This window comes from Fundulus heteroclitus, unplaced genomic scaffold (assembly GCF_011125445.2).
Source record: "Fundulus heteroclitus isolate FHET01 unplaced genomic scaffold, MU-UCD_Fhet_4.1 scaffold_65, whole genome shotgun sequence".
Lineage (NCBI taxonomy): Eukaryota > Metazoa > Chordata > Actinopteri > Cyprinodontiformes > Fundulidae > Fundulus > Fundulus heteroclitus.
Window position 1 is genome coordinate 1,391,369 of NW_023397088.1, and position 25,963 is coordinate 1,417,331.

Consider the following 25,963-nt stretch of genomic DNA (forward strand, 5'->3'; position numbering starts at 1 on the left):
CCAGGTGGAAGTGATCAAGGAGGGGAGAACTAAAAAGCTGACAGGACAAGTGGACAGGAACAGAAACTACCCCAGATTTAATAAGAACAGAAACAACCCTGAAGTACAAACCTAAAACAGAAGATAAAGCTAAGACTAAAACTTAATAAATAACAGGATAAACTAAAACATGAGGCCCCATGAGGGATTAAGCGGGTCAGAAAATGGATGGATATTTGGTCACCCTGGTAACACTGATGATACTTTAGTCTCCATTCATCCAACAAAAACCCAAAGAATTACCTGAAAAGCGTCCATCATTGTTTATCTGATCATGTATCTATTTATCAATGTTCTCCATGTCCCAGAATAATTTACAGGACAGAGATTGGAACAAGCTGAACAAGCAAAACATCATCAACAACAACAAACTATGGAAGAAAAATAAACTAAGAAGATTTATTATGATAGCAAAAACTGTTGATAGACCTTTGTCAGACAGGAAAGGTATTAAGCAGAATATTTCTGATGTTATAGTTGCTCTGAGCTGCATTGTTAACTTTCCAGCAGTGGATGACTGACCTGTTTTAAACATAGTTTGAAACATTTAGGGTAAAAATGTGCCGCATAGGTAAAGCAACCATGATTGCTCTATTGTCTCTGTAATTGGAGATGTAAATGAATAATTGATCATTCTGAACTCTCAGCTAAGGGGATGAGTGCAGACTTTGATGGAAGTGAATAAAGAAGTGAAAAAAGGCGGTACAACTCAAAGAGTGACAATTGGACTTAGAGGAAAGTGATGTGTCAGGAAGTGAGTTTGGAGGAATGGAAGTGGGAGAAAATGAAGATGGAGTATAGTAGAGGTTGACCAACACAGGTTTTTTTTAAGGCCGATACAGATTATTCTGACATCAGGCAAACCGATACCAGATAAGGGGGCTGATTATTTATTTTTTGGCCGATTCCTGAAGCCAATACTGCTTTTTCTTCTTCCATTTACATGATAAGAATGACACAGTGATAACAAATGTTACACAAGTGTCAATTTAAACAAAAAATTAAACATTTATTATTTTTTTGCAGTTTTGCAAAGTTTTTTTTACTTTCCATTTTAGGCCATTTGAGGTCGCATTTCCGGCCTTCCCACTAGTAATGGTTCAATAGAACTGTAACCATTTCTAGTGCCTTCTTCTCTGGGATTCCAATCGCAGCGAGTCGACTTGGAGGCGTCTTTTCAGAAGCCTGACTGTCTCTGATTGGCTAAGGGGTGGAATCACATTTTGCATAACAGTATGCCAGAATTCCACTGAACTTATATAGTGCTTTTCCAGTCATGCTGACCACCCAAAGTGCTATATGGAAGCTCTCAGATCAATACTGTGGCCCAGCATGGAGGTGGACATTTGTTATGTTTCGTAGTGGACAAGAAAATTCAGACGGTGCCCAAAGAAATGAGAAGTTATTAATGGAGCTCCGTTTTAATGGCGACGGAAGGCTGCCAGCAAGCAGCACAACAACACCGCCGGGTGAAGATGAAGATGAAGAGAAGGAAGAGTGATTGTCACAACCTGATCTGCACCAGTAGCACGATCCGTACCATCAGCTCCTTTGGGCATGCACAAACACAATACGGTTAATTTTATAACAACTGTAATTATTTTGCACAAAAAATATATTGTATTAGAAAAAATGTTATTAAACTTGAAAGAGCTGAAACCATTTATGCTGTCAATGCGCCCTCTGGTGGACACATCATGAACAATAGAAGACTTTTTTTGTTTATCACTAATTTCAGGACTTACTCCTATATTTCCTTAAACCCAGGTTTAACAGATGTCAGTCTGTTTTATCTGGTATCAGATGGAAAAGGAGCTGAATGATAGAGCTGAACTAAATTATTTAAAAAATGATTTAAATAACTTGAGGAAAATATGGGGCTGTAGATGTTTTGACTGATGACCCAGGATGAAGTATTCTCTGGGGAAGACACAACTATTGTATTGCTAATTTTTAAATGTGGACTGCATGTATGTATAACCCAGTTTATTGTGCATTTATTATATATTAGTAATTCATGAAAATGTTAATTTAAATAACTGTTTCTAGTTAAAACTGTATGAGGTGATAAAATAGACGTGTCCATTGTGCAAAAACAAATAACCAAACATTTTATTATATAAGGTATTTTATTATACAAAGCAGGAGCCTGATGTGAAAAAAAGCTGAGGGAGGAATTAAAAAGCAAAAAAAAAATAAAAAATCACATTAATAAATCATAGGAGAACTTAACACAGAATAATTTATCCACTCCTACAAAAGAATGTTTTGACTATGGACAATAAATTGGGTCATATTTTTACCAAAAATCAGGTGAAAGCCACTGGCATATAGATTAGATGGAGCAAATGCACATAGAAAAACAGATAATATATTTTTCAGCGTGCTCAACAGGCTACAAGCTTCTTCAGGACACGAGTCTTCCTCTCCATGACATCAGAAACCAGCAAAGAAGACTTTAACACATTAAGCTGGAACCAGGTGTCTTAACTCTGGAGGAAATGTGTGGAGCTGCACCTGGGAACAGGGAAGCTTTTTAGATGTGACATTGCCTGGGCATAGAGGAGAGCAGCAACACATGCATGTGTCTTTATGTCAGCAGGAAGCACAACGAGATGGAAGCAAGTGGTGGCTTACAATTTATTGTCATTAATTGGGGAGTCCAAATCTAGCTATGTGGGGCTTTTGGAGTGGGCCACAACAACATTTATATCCATCACCAAGCAAAAGACCAAATAAAAGGCTGGAAATGTTGACAAAATTTTGAGCATCACATGAGGCCTTCAGTCTGGTCCAGAAAACTGAGAAGCTTTTCCAAACAAGGTCCGGTGCTTCCTTCTGCGAGCTCCCAAATGCCACAGATATTCTAGAGAAAGAAGCAAGTCTGTTAGAAAGCATGCTCCCTTCATGCCAGGATCTGCAAAGAAAAATAACCAGCTTTATAAAAATGCTAAAATAATATAAAACCAATTAATTTACTGTACTGCAGTAAATACCGACTTTGTTCAAACATCATGATTAAGCTCTTATTTTGGAGGACAGAAAATGGCACCTTGTTACTTTGGTGGTCCTGTGTAACACCAATAAATCATTGTAGTCAGTCTTGTGTTTTTAACTGAAAAATATAAAATCATTACTCATCTTCACTCTCAGTTTTCTGCACTCTTAATAACCCCATTTATGCTGCCATCTCTGATGTCTGTAAAATAATCTATAAATCAAACTAAATTAACCATTTCAATCTGACAGAACAAAAGCTAAACATGTTTTCTAGTTGAGATGGTTTAGTAACTGGAATTAAAATAATTTAAAGATTGTGGACACAGCAACAAGTAGAATCTTTCCTTCTGAAGAATCATTTTGTCCTCTGCCTCTCTGTCTACACACATTCAGTCTCACAGGGATTCATTTTAAGCTCAGACATCTAAAAAAATAACAAAAGCATAAACTTTTATATTTCAAACTGTGCCAAATATTTTAAAAAGCTGAATTAGACTGACTGAAACAGACCGGTGTAACCCGGATAAATAAGAGATGCAGTAAAAAGTCCATGAAATAAACAAGAAGCTATTTATTTAAACATGAATTAAACAACTAAATTCATAAACACAAGAAATAGTTTAAAATTGTTAAATTATTGCTTTATTAAAAGTGTTCATCTTTAAAATGTGTTTATAATGTGTTTAAACATCTATTTGCATAGTTGTATTTCATTTTAATAATGGTTCATGTGAGAAGTGTAATTTCCTACACAGAGGCAGTCAGTGAATGTATCGCGAGTTTGGGTGAGAGAGCGCAGCACCAGAACCCACAGAGATCCGGTTCGGCGGCCATAAGTCAACATCTCCATGTTAAACTGGCTTGTTTTTGGACTATAAACAGTAATTTGTGCCGTGGTTTGTCCCCATGATAATCCACAGAGAGTAAGTGTGCTTAAGTCCGAGGTAGAAGACAGAGAAGTTTCTACTCAAAGCTTTTTGGACTGTGTTTTACCGCTAGCTTAGCATAGCAACTAGCCGATGCTAACAAGCTGGCTAATGGACTCTAGGCTGCTGTTCACTAACTCAGCTGGACATAGGAGCTTGTAGAGTATCTTACATGGAATCAGCATATAGAGTCAGTTAAAATAAATGTAAATAAGTAAATAATGTGTTTAAATGTCTATCTGGACAGGATTGGGGGGCAGTGAGAAGATAATTGATGGGGATTTATCAGGCTCTAATGAGACCAAACCTGGATTCTGGTTGTATAAAATTCATGTCAGCAGCTGAAAGCCACTTAATTAAGCTTAATAAAGAACAATCTGAATGTCTGTGTATGCTGTGGAGCTTTTAGGACATCTGTAGCTACCTTACAGGTTGAGACTGGAGAACTTCAGCTGAGGCTAAGAAGATTAAACTTGATTGAGCTGTTCATATAATTAGAATATTATGAAAAAGTAATTCCCCCCCAACCCCCCACTAATTCAATTCAAATAGTAAAACTTGTATATTATATTCTTTCATTACACACAGACAGGCATATTTCAAGTGTTTATTTCTTTGAATGTTGATTATTATAACTGATAACTAATGAAAACCCCAGATTGAGTATCTCAGAGAATTAGAATAGAATCAGAGCAACCTGGGCTCTCATAACACCTGAGCAGCGCCACAGACTGGTCGACTCCAGGCCTTGCTGCATTGCTGCAGTAATCCAGGGAAAAGGAGCCCCAACTAATTATTCAGTGCTGTACATGATCACAGTTTTCATGTTCATACTTGTCAGTTGACCAACATTTGAGGTTTTCATTTGTTATAATCATTGAAATTCAAAGGAATAAACACAGGGTTTCCAGGGGTCATTAAAAAGCATTAAAAGTCATTAAATGATTTTTTTTCAAATTAAGGCCTTAAATGGCATTAAAAGTCATTAAATGTGATTATCGGTAGCTTTAAATGCCTTATTTTTTTTCTAAAAAATAAAATAAAACGTTCATAAAAAAAAATTGTCAGATATATTATATCAGATATAACTGATTCAGCAGCAGAGCCAAACACACTGAACTGCTTCCGGTTGATCGCAAAGCCGTATGTTTTTACTATGTTCGGAAAAGAAGCACGAGGCGGAGAAAGAGCTAGAGAATGGGGGGAAAATGGGTGAAAAACAAGGAGTTTTTCAAACATTTTTACCCACTGTGACAGACGTCCTTCTTTCCAGCCACTTGGGCCAGCTCCTCCGGGGGAATCCCAAGGCGTTCCCAGCAGAGAGACATAGTCCCTCCAGATTGTCCTGGTTCTCCCCCTGGGCCTCCAGGGGATTACAATTAATATTATTATTAAAAAAAGAAAAACATTTTCATGATATTCTAATTATATAACCAGCACCTGTATTTCCTATCAGGGACCAAGCTTGTTCTTTAAATCATCACGTCTGATAAAGTTACCACTGGGGTCCAGTGTATATCACAGTGAAGTGATCTGAAGGTCCTGAGAACAGACATGTTCATCCACCTTGAAACAAGTGTTAAAATAATAATAGTACTTGACTGAATGCCAGTGTGTATCAGTGGTATTTTAATGCAGGCTGATAAAAAATACCAAAACACACAGATAATAAACCAGAATCATAGAGAAAACTCACTGGTTTCTGATCAGTGTGACCGCTGACTGAACAGAGAAGGCATCAGGATTAACTAAGCCTGGCTGTTAGCCTGGTCTGGAGCATGCTAGCTGAGAGAATAAATCACCATGGTAACTGATGTTACTGCTTTTGGGAAACCGAGTCGAGGCTTAATTTAGCCAGGATATCTGGAAAATCCTGGCTTAACCTGTTATCTTGGTTTTGTCAAACAGCCCTCTGAAGAGAATGAAGAGACTCATTTTGTCGTGTCAAACACAGACACTGATGGGAAGATCAGATGATGTCATCACTGTTCAGTCATCCTATTTTAGTCTTTGTTTATCATGTTGTCTGGTTTAATAAGAACTACTTTATTTTTCCCTAATCACAGACTTAATGGCTGCAAACTCTCAGCGACTGAATTTGAAGTTGTAGCCTCAGTTCTGAAGTCTAACCCCTCTCATCTGACTGAAGTGGAGATAAGAGAGATCGAAGGAGTGAAAGACTCTGGAATGAAGCATCTGTGTGAGATACTGAAGAGTTCAGTCTGCAGAGTTAACATCCTGAGGTTAGTTTTCTTTATTTATCCAAGTAACAACATTATCTAATGCTTTATTACTTGTTTTTGTGTAAATAAATTATTTCCTTATTTCAGATTCTGAGAATATATTTACTTACCATTGCTTATACTTGAAAATGTTTTGGATTGATGTTGAAAAATGGAAAAAAAAGTCACATTAAAATACTTCAATCAATAAACTCTGATGATTAAACTAGAAACTTTCAGTTGAAATTAAATACAAAAGGCAATCTGTAGAAAAAACCAACAGAGTAATTCTCACTGCAGCAATATCCCAATCAAGCAGGTGTTTGTGTTCATATATGGTGTTTGTGAGAAAGGGTGAGCTGCTCAAAGACAGGATGGGTGTGTTTGATATGACAAAAAATGGCTGATCTGGATGGTCAGATCAAGGCTGCATGGGCAACGTTCTACTAAGAGCTCCTAGCTCCTGTTCCTTCACCTTTCAGGGGGTCAACAGTAAGAACTTTATTGAAAGATGGAATAAAAAATCCAGATGATTATTATTTATTTAAACCTCTGAGCTGCCCTCAGGTCTTCAGGAAGGCTGATCCACAGCTGAGGGCCAGAGGTGGAGAAAGTCTCCTCATCGTAGGTTTTAGTTCTCAGAATGACCCACCAGACACACAGAGACCCACTGAGAACAACTGACCCAGTATGATGGAGAACATCTGAGCCCAGCAGCAGAACATCGGACCAATGTTCAGTGATCAGGGACTGAATGAGCAGAACTTTAAACAGACGCCATGTTTCCTTAGAGAAAACCCTCCATGCAGGCTGCTGGTTTAGGTTGAAGATAAATCCAGAACAATCTGAGCTGAAACTCTGTTAAATGATCCATGTTTAGAACATTATGGGTCTGAGAACCACTGTTCTACCAGAACCCTGACCCAGACTAGAAGACAGCAGCATTTTAAACAGACGCCAGAGCGATCAGACTTAAATATCCAGCAGCAGCAAGTGATCATGGATGGATTTATGTTCAAGTAGAGTTTATTGTTGTGTGGTAATCTCCAACCTCTAGTGCCCCCCCCCCAACCCTAACCCCAGAACATCTTCATCACCAGCCGCCACTGCTGAGAAACACACCTTGATCTGGACCTTCACACGTCATGATAACATGTTCTGGTTCTGCTGGGTTTAACTCTTTAAATCAGTTCTACTGGATCAAATATCAGACATCAGTTCATCATGTTTCTGGGACTTTTACATTCAGGGAAATTAATTTTCTACATTTTAATAATTATTTGTTCATATTTCAGTTTTAACCTGCATCCTGTTGGCTTCAGCTCACATCTTTTATTCTTTATTCAGATTGAGGAGCTGCAGTTTGTCAGAGATCAGCTGTTCTTCTGTGGGATTGGCTCTGAAGTCCAACCCCTCCCATCTGACAGAACTGGACCTGAGTGACAACAAAGACCTGAAAGATGCTGGAGTGAAGGAGCTCTGTGGTTTTCTCCAGACTCCCCTCTGCAAACTACAGATATTGAGGTCAGACTCCATGTTTTAGTTCTGATATTTGTGATGTGAAAGTTGTGTTGACACTAAACTGCAGACATCTGGCTGATATTCTACTGATCCACACTGAGGATCTTCATGGTAAAGTCTGCTTTCTTCTTCACTGCTTTGCTCCAGTTAAAGTTTCTTTCTGTTTCCAACTTCCTGCCAGGATTTATTGCCTAAAAACAGCAACTCCTAAACTCCACGTTGCTCAACTGAGAGCCTCCAGGATTGTCAAAGACTCCTGGATCAGGTGTTGAAACGTTTTCACAGAAACTGAGTGAAAGTCTGCTGACCTTGGATTTAATCCTGTTGTAGTTGCCATGACTCTGATGATTGAGAATATTACTTTATTTTCTATTTCATGGGAGTGTTTCTAACATCAGATTAGAATGACTAAGTTTAATTCTTCGTAGGTTATCTAAGGTTTATAAATTGATAAATTGCTGCTAAGTGGAGGCAGCAGCATTAAACTAAACAGTAATTATTGAGGAGAAATCTAAATAAATAACAAGTAGTATCTCCTGTGAATAGGTGGTACGCTGAGCCATGATTAAAGGTTCCAGGGCCCGGTCCATAGTACTACATCCCTATTTAACCTGCTGGTTCATTATAGAGCTACATGGAGCGGCTGTTACACATGATGGACTTCTGCTGAAAGCCATGAAGCAGGTGCTGAACCACCAGATCAATGACGTCCCAAATGAAGCTTTGGACTTCATTGACCCATGACCCGGCCCCATGAATCAAGCCCCAACAAAGTTCTTCTGAAGGACTGTGTTGCTGTTTCTGACAAATGCTCCAGAGCTTCAGCTTCAAGCAGACCATCACTACTGAAAGCCAGCGCTAAGCTGACCACCTCACTATAGCTGCTGGTGTTGCTAGGATGTGGTCCTGACGGGCCCATGTGGGCTGAGGGAGAGGTACCGAGAGACAACACATCCAGAGGTTTACATCCTGAAGGTGAGGAAACCAGGGATAGAAGAACAAAGATGGAGACGGCAGTACAAGTAACCCCTCCAGAACCGTTGGACTTCTCCTGTCCTGCAGAACGGGCGAGGTGGGCCAGAAGATTGGAGAGGTTTCAGACTGCAGCAGCTCTAGATGAGAAATGTGAGGAAGATCAAGTTAGTTCCCTCCTGTTTGCTGTGGGAGAAGCTGCAGATGACATTTTAGCTGTTGGACCTTTGACTAGAGCAGAGAAAAGATGCCTGGAGCTGGAAAAGCTGTGTTTGAGCAGCACTATGTGGGGAAATCCTCCATCATCTTTAAAAGAGCCCAGTTCAGTTCCAGACGTCACCAAGATGGAGAGAGAGCAGAACCATTTATTACAGCTGGACACAAACTGGCAGCAAACTGTGGTTCTGGAGAACTGGAAGAAGAACTCATACGGGCCAGAACTGTAGCTGGGATAAAAGGACATAAAGCTGTCTGAACCGGTACCAATGGACTCTGAGTTAACGCTCACAAAGGCCAAAGAAAAAGTCCAGCAGAGGGAAACTGTGAAGAACCATAAACAGTTCTGCTCAGCAGCACAGCAGAGGGGAGCAGATCCAACATGGACGCCAGAAGGACCAAGATGAGAAAAATAAAGAGCCAGACCCGGCAGCAGTCAGAACGGGACCAAAGCCAGAGAAGCTGGGAGGAAAAGAGTGTGGTGGATGTGGCTGAAAGCAGAAAGCTTCATGGAAAGACTGCCCAGCTAGAGATGTTCAGTGTTGGAGCTGTTAGAAGGAGCTTCTTGCTGGAGTTTGTTGGTTCGGCCCAGCAGCCAAACTACAGGAGGTCCCAGAACCCCAAGATGACCCAGACAGGCAGGATGATGGATTTCTAGGAGAAAGAGGGTTGAGGAGGTCAGAACCATGGAGAGAAAAGGTCCAGATGAACCACCATGACAGATATGGGAGTGGTGTAGGGGTTTCTGGGAAGTTGGAGTAAAAATGTTCCTAAGCAGAGTCCGGTGGGTCCTGTCTGCTCGGTTGTACAGCCATGTTCTCCTGATATTGTTCAGCTCTACTTTCTAGGAGCCCTTTTCAGTGAGCCAGGATCTAAACAATGGGAGGACTTGTTGAAATGACTGCAGACTCTCTGTAAATATCCTCACCATGAATCCAGCATCATCTAATATAGCCGACAATAAAGGAGTCAGAGACACAAGCAGGAAAGTCCAGGAAAAAATAAGCAGCATTTTTCCTGAAGAGTCTGAATGTGGTCCAGATGTTCTGCAGAGTAAAAACTGGAAAAGGTCCATTTGTTCTGGGCTCCACCTTCTGGACTGAAGCAACATTGAGCTCTGAACTGTTGGCCTCCAGTTAAATCTCAGCTTGGATGGTTGGATGAAGAAATCTGATGTTTGTTGGGAATTTGTTCTGCTTTCTTTGCTGATAACATTGATATCAGACTGGTTCTGTTTGTGATGCAGCATCCTGTGTGACAGTAGAACAGGTAGAAGCGCTTCTGTTCTCAGTCATGTATTCATGTGTTTAGAAATGAGTGAAGTGTAATTATTGCAGCTGTTGATCCTTCAGATAAATCCCTCAGTTCCCCTCAATAGAAGGTTACTGTCACTGTGAAAATGAGCTGCTTCCATTCAATCACAGCAGCATTAATTAACAGCTCTGATGTCACACTTTGCTTATTAAAGTCCAGTTTGGTTCCAGCTCAGAACCACTGAAGGCCCGACTGAAATATTCTAACAACACGTCATGATAACATGTTCTGGTTCTGCTGGGTTTAACTCTTTAAATCAGTTCTACTGGATCAAATATCAGACATCAGTTCATCATGTTTCTGGGACTTTTACATTCAGGGAAATTAATTTTCTACATTTTATTATTTATTTGTTCATATTTCAGTTTTAACCTGCATCCTGTTGGCTTCAGCTCACATCTTTTATTCTTTATTCAGATTGAGTTACTGCAGTTTGTCAGAGATCAGCTGTTCTTCTGTGGGATTGGCTCTGAAGTCCAACCCCTCCCATCTGACAGAACTGGACCTGAGTGGAAACAAAGACCTGAAAGATGCTGGAGTGAAGGAGCTCTGTGGTTTTCTCCAGACTCCCCTCTGCAAACTACAGATATTGAGGTCAGACTCCATGTTTTAGTTCTGATATTTGTGATGTGAAAGTTGTGTTGACACTAAACTGCAGACATCTGGCTGATATTCTACTGATCCACACTGAGGATCTTCATGGTAAAGTCTGCTTTCTTCTTCACTGCTTTGCTCCAGTTAAAGTTTCTTTCTGTTTCCAACTTCCTGCCAGGATTTATTAAATAATCAGCAGAAAACATGAAACAATGAGTTTAATTTCAGTTCAGGGTTTCAGTTTTTATCCAGAACTGAGAAAGAGGAAGATAGAAGAAATGAAAAATACTGATGTTTCATTTATTTGAAGGTTTTTAATATCTTTAAAACTTAATTAAAGCAACTTGTCTACATTTTCTACAGGATGATTTTAAAATAGTTGAGTTTATATTTCTGTGAATAATTGGATAAAATTCATCTGAAAAACAAAGTTCAGATCTTCTATTCTAATAAATATTTCCTGAGTTTGTTCCTGGACTTGGAGCCAGTTTTTAATGTTGTCTCTCTGTGTAACTGAGTCTGAGCCCTGATCTCAGGTCAGAACCGGACAGCATTCGGACCCCCAGTGTGTATAAATCCCCCTCATGTGAAGCGGGTCAGAGGGGATTCAACCCAGTTTAGAAAAGTGAATTTCAGCTCCTGGAATCTGTCTGACAGGAACAAATATATAATCCCTGATTGATGCTTCAGCACTTTTAGAAGCTCTGGAAGGATTTTACTGACTAAAACACTCAGACACAACATGTCACAGTACCAGGTTCTGGTTCTGGGCTTTCAGCTCCTAAAGTCAGTTTTACATTAAATATTCTCCATGACATCATGTTTTTATGGCTGTGGAATAATTAAAATAGTTCATTTATCTGCATTAATCTCCATTTGTTCATATTTCCTCCACAATTGCTGCTGACTTGTTTGTTTTCTGTGAAACTTGAATAATTTGGCTGCAGAACCTGAGTTTGTATTGATGGAGCTGCTGGTGGAGCTGACAGAGTTGAAGAGCTGAAGTCAGCAGGGCTGTCATTTAGAAAGCTTGATACACACAAAATGGACCTGAAATGTGCGTACGCCACTTTCCATCAAAAGTTGGGATCTATAAAAATGAACTTGAGGGGAAAATGTGTGGTCCTCATGCCAACTCTGACCCAGGCGTACGCTCATTTTGGAGACGGGGAAATTGGTGACGCAGATGGTGAAGTGGTGAATTACAGCCAACCTGCATGAGGATTCCTCTCAGACGTTCATTTCACTCCATATCAGACTTTAATCATAGATCATCCTGATCAGAAGCATTCAAAACCGCAGTATTATTCATTCTTGTCCTGGTGACTCTTAAATACATCTGGGACATTTCAAATAAATAAAAATGCCCATAAGCCATCTTAAATCTTAAATCAAAGTCTGCAAACATTTTCTCTGGTTTTCTACGTTCACATTCCTCTCTCCAATGATCACCAGGGTGACGTGTTCCACAGATTATTGTGACGAGGTGAGCAGCAATCACTTTAATTGCTGGAAACAGTCAAACACACTCGTGCGTAATGCTGCTCGCTGGATGCATTGGCACTGCTGGAAGACCGTGCAGATGGAGAATTGAGGAAACGCTTTCAGGGATCAAATATTTCCTGGCCAATAATGAGGACTGGCCAATATCCTGCTTCTGACTCCCAGCATGCATTGTGCTGTTCCCCACAGGGGAAAGTGGCTCCACCTCCCTCTGAGGAGCTGAAAGGCAGCTCTCCAACCCCCAGAGAGCAGAGAAGGAGGCTTTCTGCTCACACCCAGGCAGTCATCACCTTTTTAGGGGGGGGGGGGGGGGGGGGTTAATAATGGAGGGAAACCTCTCTCCTCTGAATGTGGATCTGAACCCACAGCCACAGGGGAATTTCAACACAGAGCACAGCGTTGTTTACTTTTTAACAACTTATTTTAACAGCTTATTAACAACTTGTTTTAATGTGGACAACATCTGAGCTTTTACCTCTGATTTCCACATTTAATAAACGCCTCTCTGGGAAATTTTCCCAACGTTTCTTTGCTTTTTCTCCGTGGCTGCCACGTCACCATGATGAAAAAATGATCAGCTGACACATTTTCTACACATTAACATTCATGAGGTGCTTTGCATCGACCGTTTCTGGTTGAATCTGGGCGTGTAGAGGGCAGAACCTGAGCCAGAACCTGGTACCAAATGTACAGGTACAGCTGTGATCTAGAAAGGAAAATGGCTGCTGGTGTGTGAGTGCATGGTTTTATAAATCTGAATATTTTTGCCATACTCCATTTTCTTTTTCTTGGCGTTCACTTTTAGTACAGATTCCACACAAAGTTTTATAAATGAGACCCCAGGACTGTAAAAACTGCTAAACAAGTTTTAACTATTGAAAGTTCTGATATTGTTGATTGTTGAAGAGCTGAAGTCAGCAGGTCTTTATTGAAGCAGCAGCTTGTTGTCATTAATATTAATGAGAGTTCTTTAACTGGTTCTGTTGGACTGTTAGAACCTGCATCCTGGTGGCTTCAGCTCACATCTTTTATTCTTTACTCAGATTGTGGGGCTGCAGTTTGTCAAAGATCAGCTGTGATTCTCTGTGTTTGGCGCTGAAGTCCAACCCGTCCCATCTGACAGAACTGGACCTGATGTTCAACGACCTGAAGGAGTCAGATGTTCAGCAGCTGCAGGATCTTGTAAAGAGTCCAGACTACAAACTGAAATCTGTGTAAGTAGATGGTTGGAGTGAGTCCAGCTGCTGTCAGCAGAACTGTTCTGAACCCAGTTGGTACCAAAGCAAAGATCCAGTGTTTCCAGTAAAGCTGCAGCTTCTCAGTGGGAGGAGAATGGTGACAGGCTTCCTGATTGGACACAAAGACAACAATCAGCCAATCAGAGGAGCCAGCAGCTTGTTGTGTTCCTGTGTTTGTGTCCATGTGAAGATGACTGTTGTTGTTGTGTTCATGTCTCCAGGAAATGCAGCTGGATTCCAGCTGACAGCCTTCCACCATGTCTAGAGACAGTGGTCCTCATTCATCAAGCTGTGGAGCATCAGATCTGATCTCAGACTCTTTGTTCTCTCATTTCAACAGGAAACAGCTGATCAGTTTCATCTTAGTCACAGCTCTGAGATCAGTCTGACTGCAGCCTGCAAATCACTGATTTCACAGCCCATCATTACATTTAGTCACCATGTGGTCTTTCTACAGAGCAGAAGCTCTGCTGAAGTCCACTCAGCACATCTGGACATGTGTCCTTCTCTCAGTAGTTTCATCCAGATGTGTTCAGGGACAGCCTCCATGTTTCTTAGTCAGCTGATGTTTCACAAACAGATGAGATGTTCATGTTCAGCTTCCAGAGGCTGGAAACACTCACTGATCTCCTCTGTTGCTCCTTCTTCTCTCTGCAGGAAGTGGGATTGGTGATGATCTTAGTAGAGGAGAGAAGCTGAGCTGTCCTGATGATCCAGAGGTTGAAGCTGCAGCAGTTTGAGTTTAAAGAGACTCTGACTGGATCCTGATGATGAACTCTGACTTTAGAGATGTTGATCCTGTTTATCTGATCATGTCTGTCATTTAGTGTCTGATATTGTTTGTCTCTGTGGACCAATGAGGATGAAATGAAAACTAAGCTGCATTTAGTGGCTCCATGTAGTTTTGATCTGAATCTGATGAAACTGCAAAGTTGATCTTTTTTCTCTCTGGTTCATTTTCAGCCTGTAACCAAGAAATCTGAAATAAAGCTCAACTCTAAAGTTTTCAGGCTGCATGTTTGCTTCATTGTGATGCAGTTTCTGGAGGTTTTTCAGGATATTTTAGATGTTTTCTGCAAATGTTTGGGCAGCTCTGGTCATTTTATCTGTTGCTGCAAACAGCTCAGTGAGTAAATGATGATTTCTTCAATCAGAGGATGAAGCTTTTCTTCATGATTTTAAATAAAATCTTTTTTATTTCCTTCTTTCTGAAGGTAAAATCTAAAACTGAGTAAAGATAAAGTTTGATCTGCTCCAGCTTCTCCTTTGGTGAGCATGGAAACACTTTCTGCAGCAGCTCAGAGACTTTCAGATCTTGTTTGGAGGATTTTCTCTGTTCTTCCTGCAGAACGGTTCTGGTTCTGTTGGATCTGTGGCTCATCATGCAGCTCTGCTCTGCTGAGGTCAGAACATAGATTTTAATCCTGTTTAGGGACTGTGGGGGTAAAACCTTCACCTGCAGCTCCTCATGAAGTCCACTGTGGACGTTGGAGAAGGAAAAGAGATTTTCTCTTTTCATCATAAATTCAAACATGAATCATTTCCTTTTTTTCTCCTTTCCTGTCCGGACATTTCAGACGGACCAGAACCAGAAGCTGCTCTACAGAACCTGGATCCTTAGATCGTCTCCCTGTTACATAAATAACTTTATAACCTGAGAAAGACGACATCTGGCATCCAAGCAGACAGGCAGAAAGATAGAAAATCATTTTAGATGTGTTGAAGTTTAAAGTTAAAGTTGGGGTTAAAATGAGGAGTTAAAATGATTCATGCATCAAACAGGGATTACTAGATTTAGTCAAAACTGAGTTTAAAAGCAGAAGTTTAACAAGTTATCTGGATGCTTTGGTTCAGTTTCTAGCTTTAAAACATCCATTAGAATCAAACATCAGCAGGTCGTGTCTCACTTGATTCCCAATAAATGTTCAACGTCGTCTATGAAATGCAGATGAATGTTTTTGTCCTGACATCTTTTCAGCAGCTCACTGATGACAGATTGTGGATCTGCAAGCCTGTTTCCAGAAGAACAAACTGATCAATGTGTAGGAAGGAGGCTGTTTTATGTGCATGTTGTGGTTCCAGCTTTGCTTTGTCGCATGCTTGGTGGATATTTGTGTGCATGCTTTTTGAAGGAGAGACCGGTTGCTACTCCCTCCCTCTGGCCAGCGACTGATTCCACAGGTGTATCCCATCATGAGTGATGGGAGACAGGAAGGCCGTTTCTCAATTCACGAGAACGCGAGTCCATACTCGCGTTCTCGTCAAGTCTGTTCTCGGTAAGAACACAGGAAGATCGGAGCTGTGTGAAGCTGACACCCCACCCACGTCAAAAAATTCAGCAAATAGTCTGAATGGTTAGTGCTCCGTTTGTGCAGGTTTGTGCCGTTGAAATTTTCGTTTGTGCAGTTTTAGTTTCTGAGATATTAAAAATTATTTTTTAGGTCATCTAGAGTTCACCATCCCCCCATATGCTCCAAAACAAACTGTTTTCCGTTTTACTCTGCAAAAACTTTGCTCAAGCAACTAGCAAATTGGCTGTGGATTTTTTTTCTCTATTTTTTGAACAGTTATAGGCTAATGTATATTTTTTACACGTTTGCTGCATAATCCAAGTACATATCGCTGCAGCGCCTGTTGGATATCCAACTCCGCCCATCCAAGTCGGCCATTTTGATGACGTCACTTCTAACTCAACTCCGCCCATCCAAGTCGGCCATTTTGAAAACGTCACCCCTGGGAAGTGTGGCGCGGTGAAAGTAAAAATATGAAGGGCAAACTAGAAAGTTTTAATTACAACATAAAAAACTGCAGTCACGTTATTTTCGGTGACAGTAGCCGTTAAAATAATTTCCCAAATATAAAAATGTTGCAATAAACATGCATTATCGTAATTGCTTCATGGCATTATAGACATTAATTTAAAAGTAGTGAAATTAATCTTGCAAACACTGAATTAAACTCAATACATAATATTGTGTTAAAATAGTATGTGGTAACCCTCAATTGGACCCATTTCAGTTTGTGTTGATCAAAGGGCTGGTTATCATTTTTTTTCCTCATCTGGGGTCATGAACTTGTGTGAAAAATCTGGTCACTTTGATGTGTAGTGGGGGGGCAGACTGCCGAGGCAGACTGCCATCATCAATATGACTCCCGGTCATATTGATGATGTGTGAAATGTAAGAATTACATCTGCAGAAGGTACACAGTAATATTGCGAAACGTGTTTGTGATGAGGAAAAACACCCACACAAAATAGCTATTAAATAAAGTATTTATTAATTAAAATTGTATTGTATGCAATAATAATATTATTAATTGTTTATTGGTTTAACCTGTTTTTGTGACTGTTTTGCATTCATTTACATAGTACGGGTCAAAATGACCCGCAACATAATCAATATATTTTTTCAACATAGTATAGGGGTTAAATAGGTTTTTACAATAAGTCCAAACAAGTTTATACAAAAATAAATGTATTTTTCACAAATAAAAGTCAACATAACAACAACAATTAAAGATTAGATAGATAGGCCAGGGGTGGTGCCTGTCCTCTGGCTAAGGGGAAAGGGTAGGGGTGTTAAACATTGCCGACACAGCTGAACAAGAATAAAAAAAAAACTGTGTAATCTTCTTGATATTCAAAAACAAAAAGGAGGCATTCTCTTGAATCATGGATGTCGTCATCATTGGCGATGTTCTGAAAGAACTGCTGTCGATCCTCTGCTGTCATGGACAATATGCTGGGCAGTTCAACATGTCCACGGAAAAGAGACATGTTGACCCGTATCCAGCATACTGCTTCATCGATTCTTGCCATGGTGCTCTGAGAGAAAGACAGAAGTAATTATAAATATATTTTTTTAAATAAAATGACAGGAACTTAGCATTATTTGTTTTTGTCTTTTATTAAACATTAAAAAATTGCATTCCACAATTCTGTCCCGTCCTCTGCCACTAGGTGGTCCAAGTGCACTGGCTGCACAGACTTCTCTATCTTCTCCGTTTATACAGCTGCGATCTAATCCTGTTTACATGAAATAAGCCTGCTCGCGAATAGGTTTAAGTTTGCACACATGTTGCTATGACAGTAAGTCCAGGATAAGTTTCGAAGAACCAAACGATCCAAGATCATGCCAAATCGCCAGCAATCAAATCCAGCTAACTGAGTTAGCGGCGTACGAAGAACGGGGATGGTGAACTCTAGATGGCCTAAAAAATAATTTTTAATATCTCAGAAACCAAAACTGCACAAACGAAAATTTCAACGGCACAAACCTGCACAAACGGAGCACTAACGAACTAGCCCACTTTGGTTTGTTTTGGAGCGATATGGGGGGATGGTGACGTCATCGGCCAAAATTATAACTTTTAATTTCTCAAAAACGAAAGTTGCACAAACGAAAATTTCAACGGCACAAACCTGCACAAACGGAGCACTAACGAACTAGCCCACTTTGGTTTGTTTTGGAGCGATATGGGGGGATAGTGAACTCTAGATGACCTAAAAAATAATTTTTAATATCTCAGAAACCAAAACTGCACAAACGAAAATTTCAACGGCACAAACCTGCACAAACGGAGCACTAACCATTCAGACTATTTGCTGAATTTTTTGACGTGGGTGGGGTGTCAGCTTCACACAGCTGAAGATCGGACTTGACGAGATCGCGAGCACGCAGCACGTATTGTGCATTGGAACAGAAGTATACTCGTGACGTCATCACACCGGCAGCTCTTGAGCATTCCTTTAACGTTCAAAACTATTTATACACTACACCATCATATCTTATTGAAAACGTTTTTTATTTAAATTAATTTCTAAAACGTATAAAAAATATCTAAAATAATTACAGAATTGTGGGTATAAAACCAGCAATAGCGTGAATTTCTTTGTGGGGAGTTGTAATTGTTGTAGTTGCAGAGGCGATTGAATCTTCTTTAAAAAAAAATCAGCACTTTGTAGAAGCAAAATGAGCAATACGAGCAATATTGCTGTTGCTTCGGTCGTTTGCTTTATCAGCAGGCTGAAGAGGAGGTGATGCAGCTGAGGAGGCTCAGAAGGCAGGCTTTGCTCACCCATCTATTGCCAACTGGTAGGCATTTTAAGATTGACAGCCTATTTCCTACTTTTATCTTTAAAAAGACATTGAGGATGGTATTAAAAACGTGATCAGGATGAAATTGTGACTATTTTTCTATAAATAATTAAAATGAAGACCCAATTTTAAAATTAGTAACAGTAGGGTTAAGCTACTTACTGATTAAGAAAGGAAAAAACATATTTTTATGTCTGTCCACCTTTACAGTGATTCATCTATAAATTATGTGCAGTTAGTTCAGCTCATTTTTCAGTGAAATGGTAAAAATACCAGAGAAGGGAAGCCATTTGTTACATTTACTATACTTGACTAGTTTTACAACACTATACATTTTACCTTTTTATTTCTTGAGAACTATATTAATCTGCATGTTAAGCAGTTATAGTTTTATGGTGTGAATAGGTGAGAATTGAAAAAAAAACAATTATGGTAACATTTGGCATTTTTTATTTACAGGAAGAAAAAGAAACAAAATATGTGAGGATTAACACTTTTGTGCCAGTCCTCCAAATATTTTTTAATGAAGGGGACCTGAAACCAGCCTTCAGGCTAAACAGGGCCACCATCGTCCTCCTCCTTCAGCTGCTGCCCATCCAGAAGGTCCATGGATGGCCACAGGAGATAAAGATGCTGGTGACCCTCTGCTGGCTGGCCTGCGGTGCATCCTATAGGGAAACAGCTTGCCAGTAAGATCTCTTACCTTCTTGTCCTTAAATAGAGCCAGCAATGACACACAATTGATTCATAGATTATATTAATTGGATAGAAGATTAAGACATATCAGCATATTACCTAAATTACAAGTTATTTTATATTTGGTACAGGTCTAGTGGAGGCACGCTACAACAGACACCACGCCAAGGCTGATAAACATCACTGAGCGCGCCTTTGGTGATCTGAAGACACGGTGGCGTTCCATCTTCTTAAGGGTGCTGGAGGTCTGCCCAACGTTTGCCCCAAAAGTAATCGCCGCCTGCTGCATCCTCCACAATATTTGTATAGAGGCAGGTAACCAGCTTGACTTGTAGGATGAGGAGGTGGACCCAGAGGAGGATGACCATCCAGCGGCTGAAGACAGGAAGCTGCTCCAGCTGGCTGCATGTTTAAATGAACATGACTACACCTGACCTAATGTAGATCAGTTCTAGTCATGTTCACATGCTGCTTCATTTCATTTTTTTCACCACCTGTGAAAAAACATTAAATAATCATTAAATAATTTCCATTCCAACTCTTTTTAATGGTAAGTTTATAGGCATTGTCTATTTGTATAAGATCTTTATTTCTTTGTTTTAAACCAAGTTAGTAACTGTAAATAATTTGTTGAATATATTACACCTTCATTCTTTTCCAAAGATTAAACATTTGTATAAAATAAATGTCTGTTATTTTCATATACTATTATTACTATTGTTTTCTTTCCCACTTTCTCCTCTCAATATTTCGTGTCCTGACTCAGAAGAAACTCACTTAGATAGGAAAAACAGTTATAGAATTTATTTATTTTATATGCTGCTGTCGTCCTTGGCAGACATTTACAATTTATTCCAGCAAGTATTGAGTTAATAAAGCAACACACGTCAGTCAGATAAACACAAAACAAATAAATCATAACCAGCGGTATTATGCACACTACTTTTTTAATTACGCACTAACTCTGTAAACAGGCCACATAGGGAAGCTTAAAAGTATAATGGTCTCGCCTCAAACGATCTTAAAACGTACTTTTGAAGAACAACAGCAGCAGAAAAGGGAATTTTTAACTTACCGCTGTGAGCTCTGTTTGTGCTGTCTCGAATCAAGCTGCGGCCACGGTGCATTCTGGGCAAGCGGTCAGTCTGAAGAACGCACAAGTCTGCTCTGATGCATGCTCGATAAAGAGGGCGGGCGAGAACAACATCCTGGGAATTCGGCGCGTTCTCGATTTGACGTCCTTGGGTTTTGGAACAGTGCTCGGGCTGAGGCTGATGACGTGTCACGAGCACACGAGAACGCTCAAGAACGCATATTGAGAAACGGCCGAAGAAAAGGGGCGGCCACAGCCAGTGACGGGAGGAGGAGAGAGAGACAGAGCGCACGGCCGGCCGGCAGCCCAGATGTGATGGGGAGGAAGCAGCGGAGGCATCATCAGAGAATCGCCGTTTACCGGCACCGCGACGAGAACGAGCAGTGATGGGGACTGTTACGACCTCTCCCCAAGAAAACAAAAGGGAAGTTCTGGCACTGGGTGTAACACAAAACAATCAGTAATTCTCGTCAGTAGATGTCAATAAAAAAAAGGTTTATTTATAATGTAGGTAGAATTACAGAAGTGCAACACAGGGAAGCTTTAAGCTTCAGGGTCTCCAAGGCCAAAACAACAAACAACCCCCCCCTGTAATTATAAAATAAAAAGAAAACACTTGCTAGGGGAGAACAGAAAAGTACAAAACCTAAACTCCCTGGCTATCCACAAAACAGGAGAAAACAGTTAAACAAAAAGGCAGAGAACCCCTACCAGCTTCCACTGTCAAAAGAAAAAACAAATGTTAGTTATACACTTGGGTTGCTCACAGAATGCTCACAGCCAAAACCATTTAAGGGTTCTTACAAACAGTTGGGTTGCAAACAAGATCACTTCAGATCAAGGCCCAAGGAAAGAATCGAGGGGCCTGGCATTTCTGGTGTGAAGCTCTTTATGGAGTGGCTGACGATCTGCAACACATTGCACCTGTGGAAGCCAGGTAGAACTAAAACACAAAGAGAGCTCTCTCATAAAGAGAGCCCCTAGAGGTCAGTGACCGTAACACCCTCCCCCATAAATTCCTTCATAACATAAGAACATTTCTTCACCATTTACTAGAGAGAGGTAAGAGCACTATATCCGGGAAAGTACATCAGCTATCACATTTTCAGTGCCTTTTTTATGCCTGATGTCCAGATTATATTCTTGGGCCAGCAAAGCCCACCGCATTAACCGGTGGTTGTGGTTATACATTCGGTTCAGGAAGACTAACGGGTTATGATCTGTATAGACAATAACGGGACTTGTTGAACTCACATAAACTTCAAAATGCTGTAAAGCAAGTAGCATGGCTAATGTTTCCTTCTCAATTGTGGAATAGTTCAGTTGATGACGTTTGAACTTAGCGGAGTAGTAGGAGACTGGGTGACTGATGTCATCTGGTCCATCCTGGAGCAGCACCGCTCCAGCTCCAGTGGCGCTTGCATTAACCTCCAGCTTGAAGATTTTGTTGAAATCTGGAGCCGCCAATACAGGAGCACTGCATAAAATAGACTTTGCACAGTCAAATGCATGTTGACATTCAGTCGTCCACATGAATGGTTCCTTCAGACTACACAGGTTTGTCAGAGGAGCCACCACCATGGAGAAGTTTCTGCAAAAACATCTATAATATCCAACCAAACCCAAAAATCGCCGGAGCTCACGTCTTGTAGTTGGCACCGGATAGCTTAGGATAGCCTCCACCTTAGCATTCACTGGACGTACCTGGCCATGGCCGACTTCCTTTCCCAGGTAGGTCACCACCGCTTTGGCAAACTCACATTTTGCCAGATTCAAGGTGAGGGAGGCTTGAGCTAGACGCACAAACACAGTTTCCAAAGTGTTAATATGATCAGTCCAGGATGATGAATAGATCACGATGTCATCCAAGTAGACGTTACAGTTCTCAATGTCTCTTAATACGGTGTTCATCAGTCGCTGGAAGGTAGCTGGTGCATTTCGCATTCCAAATGCCATCACTGTATATTGTAGGAAGTGGTCTGGAGTGACAAAAGCTGAAATATCAGAAGCTCTTGCAGTTAGGGGAACTTGCCAGTACCCCTTCAACAGATCCAATTTGGTTATATAGGTGGCTGAACCAATGCTGTCTATGCAGTCTTCCATACGAGGCAATGGATGTGAATCAGGAACTGTAACTGCATTTACTCTTCGAAAGTCCGTACAAAAACGTTGTGAGCCATCTGACTTTGGTGTTAGAAGACAGGGAGAGCTCCAGGAGCTATGACTCTGTATAGCCAGACCATTTTTTAGTAGATATTGAACCTCTTTTTTCATCATTTCCCTCTTGACTGGCGGACAGCGGTACGGATGCTGTTTAATAGGAGACGCATCACCTACGTCAATATCATGTTCCAGTACCGAGGTCCTAGAGGGCACATCTCCAAAAAGCGCAGGGTTCAGCTGGATTAGTCTTTTTACATCCTCCCTCTCACCCCTGGGAAGATAGGACAGATATGTATCCAAGGAACTGAGAATGTCAGAGTTTGGAAACCTACCACAGTGGTCATCACACTTTTTCAAACCATCATGAGGGGTATTTCCAGACACGAGAGAGATGGATGCAAGTTTTGGAGAGTCCTCACCACATTCAATTCAATTTTTTTTTTCAATTCAATTTTATTTATATAGCGCCAAATCATGAAACATGTCATCTCAAGGCACTTTACAAAGTCAAGTTCAATCATATTATACAGATTGGGTCAGATTATACAGATTGGTCAAAAATGTCCTATATAAGGAAACCAGTTGATTGCATCAAAGTCCCGACAAGCAGCATTCACTCCTGGGGAACCGTAGAGACACACATGTGTCCTTATAGTCATTTTCTCTGGAATGAAACAGTTTCAACATGTTGATGTGACATAGGCGTGTTTGACGCCTCCTATCAGGAGTATGAATAACGTAGTTTGTGTCATTAACTTTGCTCTTTACCACATATGGGCCTGCAAATTGGGCTGAAAGAGATGGACCGGGGTTAGGCACCAGCATGAGCACTTTATCACCTGGTCTGAATGCTCGCTGTACAGTTTTCTTGTCATACAGGTGTTTCATCTTCCTTTGGGTGGTCGACAAGGACTGTCTTGCTATCGAACAAGCATGGTATAGACATTCCCGACATTGTGTGACAAACTCAAGGACATTAGAATGTGGTTGGGTGTCAGCTGACAGGAGCTTTTCCTTCAGAACCTTCAGTGGTCCTCTTACACTATGACCAAAAACTAGTTCAGCTGGGCTAAAACCATGAGACTCCTGTTTAGCTTCTTGGGCTGCAAACAGCAGAAAAGGAAGTCCTTCATCCCAGTTTTTGTCTGTCTCATGACAATATTTGCGCATCATGGCCTTGATAGTCTGATGATATCTTTCTAGAGCGCCTTGTGACTGGGGATGGTAAGGGCTGGAGGGAATGTGTTTAATTCCAAAAGACTGTAGTGTCTGCTTGAAAAATTTTGACTGGAAATTGCTGCCTTGATCAGTTTGTATAACTCTTGGCAGACCAAAAGTTGCAAAAAATTTCAGAAGAGCTTTAGTTATGGTGGGTGCTGTGATTTTCCTTAGTGGGATGGCTTCAGGGAAACGAGTGGCAACACACATGACAGTTAGGAGAAACTGATTACCAGTTTTTGTTCTGGGCAGCGGACCCACACAGTCCACCAGAACACGTTCAAAAGGTTCACCAACTGCAGGAATCGGCTTAAGAGGGACGGGTGGAACCCTCTGATTTGGTTTACCCACTATTTGGCAAACTCTACACGTTCTACAGAACTTGCCAACATCCTTTTTCAGGCCTGGCCAAAAGAAATGCTGCAGAATACGGTCATGGGTTTTAGTAATTCCTAAATGACCTGACCATGAGTGATCATGTGCCAGCTGCAGTATTTGTTCACGATAACTTTGAGGAACAACAATTTGATGTTCTATTCCCCAATCCTCCTCAATACCCGTCTGTTGTAGAGCAGGCCTTGAGATCCACTTTCTCATGAGCAATCCCTTCTCAATATAAAACTTATGAGTCTTGCCACTTATTGAATTACTCACACTTTCAAAACATTTAGCAAGTGTTCCATCACTCTTCTGAGCTTGGCTCAAACTCTCACGTGACAGTGATAATGGGAGAAAAACCTCAGGCTTTGGTGTGATGTCCTCCTTGAGGGGTGCTGATTCTGAAAGGTCATCGGCTGACAACTTGTCATCCCTCAAGGCAGAGCCAAGAACTGAGTCATCCAGGTTCACTTCCTTCAGCTTAGATGCTTGGGACCTGGTTAGAGCACTGACAGCAAACACATCAGAATGGGATCCAAACATCTGATCTTCATCTGTCATGCAACTAGGATTATCCACCACCTCAGGAATAGGAAGTACCTTGTCTCCAGCCAGATCATTCCCCATTATAAATTCAATCCCCTGCACAGGGAATGAGTTTCTCACCGCAACTTTGAAGAGTCCAGAGGCCAACTTGGATTTTAGATATACATGATGTAAGGGTGCTGGTACATAGGCCATTCCAATTCCTTGTACTATAGTACTGGCATTACAGGAGGTATCAGCAGTAAATGGCAGACAACTTGACAGGATGAACGACTGGGAACCACCAGTGTCCCTCAGTATCCTCACTGGTTTCTCATCCTCCGAATGCCCTGTTAGGGAGACATGACCATCAAAAATGAAGGGTTTAAAACAGTTGTCAGGTTCACTCATTTTTGAGAGTTGTGAGGATCTCAGAGTCTTGACCAGGCTAACCACTTTAGCTGGTTTCGGTGGTTGGGGTGCCTGTTTACGTTTCAAAGCCAAACAATCAGACAATATGCCCCAATTTATGACAATAAAAACATTGTCTCTCTGATTTGGAAGAGAGAATGTTTGTAACCTGGGATTGTGGCTTATCTTTCCAGGTCTTGTCACGAGAGGGTTGGTCAGATTTACACACAAAAACATTTTTGTGAGTAAGGGCAAATTCCTCAGCCAGGACAGCTGCCTCTTGTAAAGTGGAAGCTTTTTGCTCATTTAGGTACAAAACTGTGCGATCTGGAAGGCAGTTTTTGTACTCCTCCAACAATATCAACTCACGTAGTGAAGCAAAATCAGCAACTTTAGTTGCCTGACACCATCTGTCAAATAGCATGCCTTTTTCTCTTGCAAATTCGACAAATGTTTGGGCAGTGGATTTTCTTAAGGCCCTGAACCGCTGCCTGTATGCCTCAGGCACCAGCTCATATGCCCTGAGTATGGCAGCTTTAACTTTGTCATATACAAGACTATCTTCAATGGTGAGTGCTGCACATACTTCTTGTGCCTTACCAGTCAGTTTGCACTGCAACAAAAGGGACCAGACTTCTGTGGGCCAGTGAAGAGCAACAGCAATACGTTCAAATGCATTAAAATATGCCTCCACCTCCGTCTCTCGGAATGGTGGGACTAGGGCGATATTTTTGCTGATGTCAAATGTGGAAGATGCTGGAGAACAAGAAGATTTTTCTGGGGAAGTACTGATGTCTTCCCCTCCACCAGAATCTGTAGCGAGAACAGTGGTCAG

General features: G+C 40.9%; 2 protein-coding genes across 2 annotated transcripts in view; both read left to right on the top strand.

Moving 5' to 3' along the window:
• Window positions 1-25,963, top strand: part of LOC105923771 — a gene marked incomplete at its 3' end in the record, with an annotated part of 780,934 nt that overhangs the window by 337,796 nt on the left and 417,175 nt on the right. The gene's annotated exons all lie outside the window — the stretch shown is intronic.
• The window catches only part of LOC118561491 (NACHT, LRR and PYD domains-containing protein 12-like), a 117,395-nt gene that overhangs the window by 26,270 nt on the left and 65,162 nt on the right, over window positions 1-25,963 (top strand). Inside the window, exons 7-9 of the mRNA XM_036133614.1 lie at window positions 6,032-6,208; window positions 7,535-7,711; window positions 10,628-10,804. Coding sequence (XP_035989507.1) covers window positions 6,032-6,208; window positions 7,535-7,711; window positions 10,628-10,804 — 531 coding nt within the window. The remainder of the gene's footprint in view (window positions 1-6,031; window positions 6,209-7,534; window positions 7,712-10,627; window positions 10,805-25,963) is intronic.